This window comes from Cyrtonyx montezumae, unplaced genomic scaffold, assembly GCF_038088225.1.
Source record: "Cyrtonyx montezumae isolate F1298 unplaced genomic scaffold, pur_monq_1.0 scaffold_8, whole genome shotgun sequence".
Taxonomy (NCBI): Eukaryota; Metazoa; Chordata; class Aves; order Galliformes; family Odontophoridae; genus Cyrtonyx; species Cyrtonyx montezumae.
Window position 1 is genome coordinate 53,809,552 of NW_027072089.1, and position 8,192 is coordinate 53,817,743.

The window sequence follows — 8,192 nt, forward strand, 5'->3', positions numbered from 1 at the left end:
GCCTGGTATTTTTCCTCTTGTCAACTGGAGTTAGGACTTTTCCTAATCCCCAGTATCAATGGCATTGCACCCCCACAATTCTGAGGCCATTTGTGTTGGGTAGAACACACACGACTGTAAATACATGGCATCTGAGCAACTTCTGCTGTGTTTGCTGATCCTCTGAGGCCCCACTCTCAAATGCTGTCAAAGATGCTAGGAGCAGCTGCTCAGGTACTTGCCATGGACAGGTCAAATGGAAGTGATTTTATTTAATTTGGAAGAGGAATAGTTTGCTCCACCATCTCTCCGAGCTCGCACAATGTTGTACTCAAGCATTGGTGAAAAAATACATGAAATAAATATCAGCTAAAAGCACCCAAACCACGTTTGGCAATGCAACAAAAGGATATATTTTAGGGTATGGTCAGTTAAGATATTCAGAGCCTCCACTGTTGCTTCTAGAAATGTCAGGGCCACTCAGAAATGTCAGTTCCTTTACTGGTTTCCAGATTGTAACTGAAGGATCACGTAGCTCTTGCTTTTTCCTCTCTCTTTAATAGGTCTATAAAGATCAGCTGGAAAGTGTAGACAACAATTGTTCACTGGTTAGCTTTACTTAGAGCTACAGGGTATATATGTGCTTTGTTTTGCCTTATTGATCAATCTAGCTTACATTTTTAGCGCATACAAATAAAAATCAGAAAAAAAAAAGTCGATGAAAAACACGAACAACACAAAACAAATAAGATTCCAATCGTGCAAATTTTGCTCCACTGGATAAAGCACTTCTTGACACAGTAAGGTTCAGAATAACCCTCCCCCAGAAAAAATACAGGATTGAGACTGAAGCCATTCTTTTTTTTTTCTTTTTCTTTTTTTCTTTTTTTTTCCTTAAGGCTATACAACACAAAGAAATAAAGCATGGAAAGAACACCTCATTGGGCTGAACACTTCATTCTTCTGGCTCTGGAGTGAGCCTTTGACAAAGCGATTGTACGGTCCGAGTTATTTGTCTCATTGGAACGAGAAGAGAAAGAAGAGGGGAAAAAATGAACGAGAGGAAAAAAAATAATAAAAAAGAAGAAAGTCAATGATCCCAACAATAAAATCCGAAATTGACTTTACAATCACAGGTACAAATTGCTCAGGTCGATAATTTCATTTCTCCTAAAGATCACTGTCGTCTAAAACTAATTAGAGGCGCAGGTTCCCGAGGAATTGTCAATATTCAAAGCAAATGTTGGAGTTTAGAAGGTTATCGTTCTTCTACTGTGACAGTCTGACTGGGTGACTGGAAATATTGTTGTGTGCTGCCAAGTTCAAGGTGTTGTTAACTGAATTCTTGCTCCAGCTCATCAATCTGTCTCCTATTTGGCCTTCTTTTATAGTGGAAAGACTAAGAAGCCAGAAAAGGTCGAATATTTCCACCCTCCCATGAGGTTACCCCTTTCCAGTTTGAGATGCACTTTGTCTTCTCTTTCCATGAGGAGCAAGACTCCATTGCTGGCTGCTTCTCTGGTAACGTCCTGATCCCCTGCAAAAGCTGAAATCACTGGGTAGCCGTTTTGCATTAAACTTACCTAAAAAGTGCAAAGAGAGAGAACCTGAGTTTTGTCAATAGCTTCAGCGACTTGCTTGCCCTATGCACTTCATTAAACTTTGGCACAAGTTAGAGACAGAGATGAGCTAAGCAAAGGCAACGCACGATTTTTGTCATGCATACAGAACCTTTGATTTAAAATAATCTACAGCCTTATTCTTTACCTGCAGGGCTTATAACTGGGGGAGGAGGGGGGGGGGGGGGGGGAAGTAGAGGATTTGAAAAAAAGCAAGATAGCTAGATCACGACCCACCTGGATGGTTTGTCTGTTATAGACCTTGACCACGTGGAAACTGAAACTATATATCCCTTTCCTTGGTGCTACAAATATACTGGAAGCAAGATCAAAATGGTTGCCAATATTAACTAATACCTGGAAAGTAAACAAAGGAAAAGAAATGGAGAGAGACAGAGAAAAAGCAAAGATATCAGACCTTGTCTTAGCAAAGCGCCAGTGTCCACACGAGCTCCACAACCAATACAAAGCCTACTTAGAATGGCATTTGCAGCGCAATTAAAAGTGCACTGCAGGGGAAAGGAATCAAGTTACAGAGGCATTAAAAAAGCAACGCAGCTCATAAATGATTTAGATATGCGGTGATGAGCTCCAAAGCCCGTTAGATGAAGCACAAATGTCCACAGTGTGCTGCCAATAAGGTGAAGGTAGCAGGATGTGGCGATGGCAGGGAGGCAAGGTGAAACAAACACAACTGGGACTTAGCAGTTCACGGAGCAGATACAGATTTTTTAGCCTATACTGCTGAAACCAGATCTGTCCTCATCTTTAAAAGCATATACAGCTGAAATCGGGCTGTGATATTGCTCTGGGAGAGAGGAGGAGAGAGAACCCCCAACATGAGGAACATCTGTGTGAATGTCCATCTGTCTCTCGTGCCTTTCCATTCCTCTGCAACACCCTGAGAACTGGGGTGAGGCCGCTCCTCTTTCTCAGCAGCAATCTGAATTTCCCTTTTTTTTTTTAATGAAAGAAAAGAAAGAAAAAAGAAAAGAAAAGAAAAGAAAAGAAAAGAAAAGAAAAGAAAAGAAAAGAAAAGAAAAGAAAAGAAAAGAAAAGAAAAGAAAAGAAAAGAAAAGAAAAGAAAAGAAAAGAAAAGGAGGAGTTGGAATAGGAAAAAAAAAAAAGACAACAAAAAAACCACCAGATTCCCGTGGCAGAGGCTCGCGTGGGGTGAGCCTGTGGGGGCAGCGCGGCCGCGCCCCGGTCCCACCTGGCCCTGCCGCCGTCACCGTTTCCTGCGCGGTTCCCACTCAGCTTTGCGGGCTGCGATCCCGATATTGACGGCGAAAAATACAAAGCCCCACGAGGGGCCAAACCCTATTGTTTCCATGAAGCGGGAGGGGGGAAGTTAATCCGCTATTGTGGGAAAGGAGGGAGGGAGGAACGCTTTCAAACCCTCAGCTAAGCATTGCGGGGTGAAGTACCTGCGGTGTGCTATATACACAGAGAAGGCTCTTTTTTCCTTCTCCACCGATCTGACTTTAGGAAATTTTGTACCCAAGGAATAAGCGCTGTGAACTCATCAAGGAGGTACAGGTGCACAGGTGAAAGACAGGTGGACGGAAAGGTTAAAGAATAGGGAAAAACAGGGCGTGTGAGTATTTTTGGATGACCCCGCGGTATTGCTTCAGAAGTAGTAATAATATTAAAAAAAAAAGTTAAAAAATGAAAACAATGTTAGAAGTGAATTTAATGGCAAAACTCAAGCGGAACGTCGGGGCAGGATGGGCATGGCGGCACGTCGGGATGCCGCATGCAGAACCCGGCGTGTGCCGCTCGGGGCAGCCCCGCTCCCCGCCCGCAGGGACACGGCTCGGTAGCGCGGGGAACCCCTTCAGACCGCCCTCCTCCCGGAGGTGCTGTAACGCTGCCATACGCGCTCGGCAGCGGCAGATGTGGCGATTCCCGGCCCGTAAATTTCCGTCCTGCAAACGGCCATCTCCCGTCCCGCCCCGGCCAGGGCGATCCTCGGGGGTGTCGAGGCACCAGGTGGCACATTAGAGTACTCCGTCAGCCACGGGACTGCCACCACCCCCAGAAAGCCCCGCAGCCGCCCCAAAGGACGTCCCGAACTCTTTCCGGAGAGTTGAACCTTTATTAGGGGATGGCGGGGAGGGAGCGAGAGGGAAGAAGGTGTGAGGCGTAACCACGGGGCGAGGGGACAACACGGACGAAAGCAGGCGGCGACTGACCTGGTCGAAGTAGATGGTCATGGTGCGGTTGCTCATCTCGGAGGGCTCGTGGTTGGTGCTGCGGGTGGCCGAGAAGGCCACCTTGGCGCTGCCCGAGCGCACGGAGATCCCCAGGGACGAGGTGATGGCGCCGTCGGCCGAGGGGCTGGAGTCGCACACCACCAGGCATTTCCCCTCCAGGACGATGGGCTCCGTGTCGTTCTGCGCCCGCACCGGGCACCCGGCGGGCAGCAGCAGAAGCAGCAGCGGCAGCGCCGCCGCCAGGCAGCAGCAGCAGCCGCCCGCCGCCTCGGGCAGCTCCCCCCGCCGCCGCCGCCCCATGCCCCGCGCCGGACCGCCGCCTCTCGGGCTCTCCGCCGCCGGGCGGGCGCGGGGAGGCGGAGGGGGCTGCGCGCCTGCTGCCGCCGCGGCGCCCCGCGGCCAGCGCTCGGCGGGACGGCGCGACTGGGCGGCGGCGGGGCCGCGCCTTCCTCCCTTCTTTTCCTCCTCCTGCTCCTCGGCGGAGGGGCTAGGGAGCTTCCTCAGAGGGTGGGCGGCGTGCAGCCTGCTGGGGTAAGGGCGACGGTGAGGCGGCCGCAGGGAGCCGGACACCGCGCAGCCCCGCACCGCGCAGCCCGGCGGCACCTCCGCCCCACCCCGCCCTACAGCCGACACGGAGCACAACAGGTCCGCGGGAGACCTCCTCTCCTCCCGTTCTCCGTCCCCCTACAGACACCTGGAGGCGGAGGCTGCGCCGCACCCGTCGGGGCACGCCAGGAGGAGCCTCCTAGCCCCGAGTTGTGTCCCCTCGGGCTCCCGGTGCTCCCTCTGTGCCCTCCATCCCGCAGGCTCGCCGTGCCTGGGAGCCGCCGCCCTCCTGATGCGCTCCGGCACTCCTCGTACTTCCCGACCCTTCGTCTCTACCCCGAGCTGTCCCCGTTACCACGGACCCCAGCGGTTCCCAAAACTCTCGGGAAGGCGGCGGGAGGTTCGGGCAGCCCGCTCCCAACCCTGCATGCAGAACGCACCGCAAGAGGCGAAACCTCCCCAGCCGACGTCTCCCCGGGAAGTTGCCGCTCAGTTTTCTCCGCTCAGCGGAGAAATCGCTGAGCTCTCAGATCCGCCCCGGGCATTACTGCCGCTCGCCTCGCTCCGCGTCGCTAATGTTTAAAGCGGTGTTTTGCAAAGGGAGCGGCCGGCGGGGAGGGGAGCGGCCTTTTACCTGGGAGGTCCATGGCGGGAGAGGAGAGCTGGCTGCGGAGCTCGTCCGGGACCTGGTACTGCTTAGAGAAAATGAGCCGAGATTGCGCTGGCGGAAAGAAAAGGAAACAGGAGTCGCCTCTTTCTCTCCCGCCCATTGCCAATAATCCCCCCACCCCCCCGTACCCCCCCCCCTCCCCGGCCGCCACCACCACCCCACGTTCCCCCTCCTCCTATCCTCTCACTCACACACATACACAAACGCAAGCACGCACCCAGCAGGGATTCAGGCTCCGGCAGCACCGCGGGGCTCCTCCCGCAGCCGGCTGCAGCCAGAGGCCGGACAGCCACCTCAGTATCTACACCTGCACCCGTCGGGCTGAACGAACGTGCCAGCGGGGCGTTAGCGCCTACAGGCAGCCGTGCAGCATCGCGAGCTGGAAGCTGCTTGGAATTCAAGGTTTAATACAGATAACGACAAACAGAACACTAAAACGCTGTCGGGATCACCGCACCCCGAAGGCCCGAGCTCCCCGCCCGGCTCTGCGCCTAACAGCGCCCGGCACTCGGCTCTCCCGTCAGAACGGAGCTGCTGCCCTGGGGCGGCCCCGCACCCGCACCGCCCGCAGAGCGGCGCCATAAGCGGGAGTGCGGCGCCACCTGGCGGCGCTGGCGGGCGCAGCGCGGGCCGGCAGAGGGTCGCGCCCCGGAGGGCGAGAGGGAAAACTCCCGAGGGCCGGACGCCGGAGAAGGGCTGGGGAGGTCGCACCCACCCGCTGTCCCTGCGGCCTTACGGAGCTGTGGCGATTATCATCGCCAAGGTTTATCATCAAGTAGCACCGGCTGCAAGTGTTTCGCGCTGAGGTTGATGTCTGGGAGGGAGGGGACGGCAAAGCGCTGGCAGTGAAGTTTTGCGAGAGAAGCATTGCGTTTCCATGCACTCCTCTCGTTTACAAATGGGTTTTCTGGATGCGTATGGCATTTTCCCGGAGATCCTGATATGCAAACTTCAGCATCTGAAAGTATGTTAGAGAACTGCACATAAATCCAAATGGTGGCTGTAACGTTCCCGAGCCGGAGAAAAATTTGCAGGTGTATCTCTGTAGTAAAAATACGATCTCATCTATGAATGAGTGCTCCTGTTTCAATCTTCTGCTTTAACCACCAGTGAGGAACCCCTGCGGGTGTCTGCCTGATGATTTGCACTGAGAAATTAATCATGCCCTGAAATCATGGCTAAGCAGTGTGCAGGGAATACCTAACCTATAGCTCCTTATTTTAAATGAGAATTTTATAGTAAGCCTGAAATACTTGTGTTTGATGGTCTTTTTTTTTTTTCTTTTTTTCCCTGTGCTCAGGTATGGAGAGATGAGAGTAGAAACCTGATAAGTGTAGTCCACTAATAAGTATCAGAAAATCACAGCAGGGACCAGCCTGCAGCTGCAAGGCAGCACCCATTCTGCAAAACAGCAAGAAGGACCACTGAAATTCATCCAAAGATATCAACACTCAGTCTCGCATAGCTCTGGTACACTGGGGAGTCTTTAGATCAGACTAGTCATTGATTATTACTTTGCCGTATAAAGGAGGGATGAAAGCAGAGCCAAAAGATTTGCTCCTTGTTTTATGTGACTTACAACATAAGGCCCAGTGGTGAGGGAGGGATGGCGCGTCATCGCTTTTCTCCACTGCTCTTAAGAAAGGTGAGCATAAAAACTAAAGGCAGCTGGAAAGCCCTTAAATCTGTGTATCCACAGGAAAACAGATGAAATCTTGCCTTTCTTCTAATACGGGGATAAATCCCACATTTACGAGTCCCCTTTCTCTTTAGGCAGCTAGCTCTCAAAAGAACTGTCAGTACAAATCAGTACAGCATCAATGCAAACAGGAGATAACAATATTTATTTGTAAACAAAATCCATAATTATATGACCTTTAGAATGTTTGTTAAAATAAAAGCCCCACTAATTATTTCTAATTAAATACTCTCCTCAAGGGACCAATCTACAGCATTCATGTGGCTGCCAGAATTACAGAATTCTTTTTGCATTTTCCTATTGTGAGTGGCCAGGCTGAAAATGTAACATTTGGAATTACTAGCTGCAGTTCACTCAGTTATGGAATGACTTCAGAAGGTATAACTTTTAAAGAAAACAGATAAAGTGTTTACAGGCCTCTTTCTTGAGCACAGAGTTGCTTATGTTGGAGAAGAACAGTATTTTCAAGCTCATGCCATTTTTTCAAGCTGGCAATGCAAACGTTTATACCAGGGACACGTTATAACTAATGGTGTGGGAATTCTACAAGAAATGGAAATGCTCACTTCACTGGGACCTTCCTTAAGCTAGCACTCACCTTGAACTCATTTAAGCCAAAAGCTTCAAGGGGAAAAGCTTTTTGTCTCATCTACTAAATCAAGTCATCAACAGAAAGGTATTTTGATCAGTGGCTCCCAACTGTTTCCCATACATTATTTACATTCACGCCTAGCAAAATGGGACACTTGTTTCCCAAAGAAAATACGTTTAACTGTTCCTGCAATTAATTCACAGATATTTGCATGTTTTATCTATACATTATATATGCGAGCAGATGCATAGAATACAGAAAAAGAGGAGATGTTCATTGAATATGAAACACATTTTTGTCTTCCTATAGCATGAGGATAAGTTTACAACAGGGACACAAAAACAAGTTTTACAAATATCCAGGGTACAAAATACAGAATCCCCATTTATTAAACAGACTGCCCTTTACCCTACCAAATGTTGTTTCCGTGGATTATATATCCTTCAAAAATTTTACTGTAAAACATTAAAAAAATGGAATTTGATAAATTTGACTCTTTTCTTCTTTGCAAGCATAGTACCTGTAGAAAAAGCATTAACCAGAATTTGTGGTTAAACCTATTGAGGTGACACACCCATCATCCCATCCCTCATGTATGTGCTCTGTTACATCCAACCATTAATATGACTAAAATAACATTTTGTACATTCACATAATTTCAGTCTTTATCTGTCTATCAGGGCACTTGGGCAGATTATTTTGCAGCTACCAGCTATGGCATTATAGCTACCAGCTATGTCAAAGGTTATATAACTTTCTGATGATAACATGCACAAGACTTTCTAGTGTGCACAACCTAGAAAAAAAATACATAATAAACTAGAGTTCATTCACAGAGTGAAGCTTAGACTTCTTTTCTCCTGAGCTTTAG

General features: G+C 49.6%; 1 protein-coding gene across 1 annotated transcript; it reads right to left on the minus strand.

Annotated features, from left to right (window-relative positions):
- Positions 1-813: 813 nt before the first annotated feature.
- CBLN2 (cerebellin 2 precursor) lies at positions 814-4,129 on the minus strand. Its single transcript, XM_065752239.1, has 3 exons — positions 3,794-4,129; positions 1,836-1,955; positions 814-1,562 (listed from the first exon to the last, which is right to left on the minus strand). Exons 1-3 carry the CDS (start codon positions 4,112-4,114, stop codon positions 1,365-1,367), a joined length of 639 nt encoding a protein of 212 aa, XP_065608311.1. The 5' UTR covers positions 4,115-4,129; the 3' UTR covers positions 814-1,364.
- Positions 4,130-8,192: the final 4,063 nt, after the last annotated feature.

Excerpts from the sequence above, each read along its gene's own strand:
- CBLN2 (XM_065752239.1), bottom strand. The coding sequence starts at position 4,114 with ATGGGGCGGCGGCGGCGGGGGGAGCTGCCCGAGGCGGCGGGCGGCTGC. Across the intron at positions 1,956-3,793 it reads TGACCATCTACTTCGACCAG|GTATTAGTTAATATTGGCAA; the intron begins GTCAGTCGCCGC and ends TTTACTTTCCAG. Across the intron at positions 1,563-1,835 it reads ATAACAGACAAACCATCCAG|GTAAGTTTAATGCAAAACGG; the intron begins GTGGGTCGTGAT and ends TGCACTTTTTAG.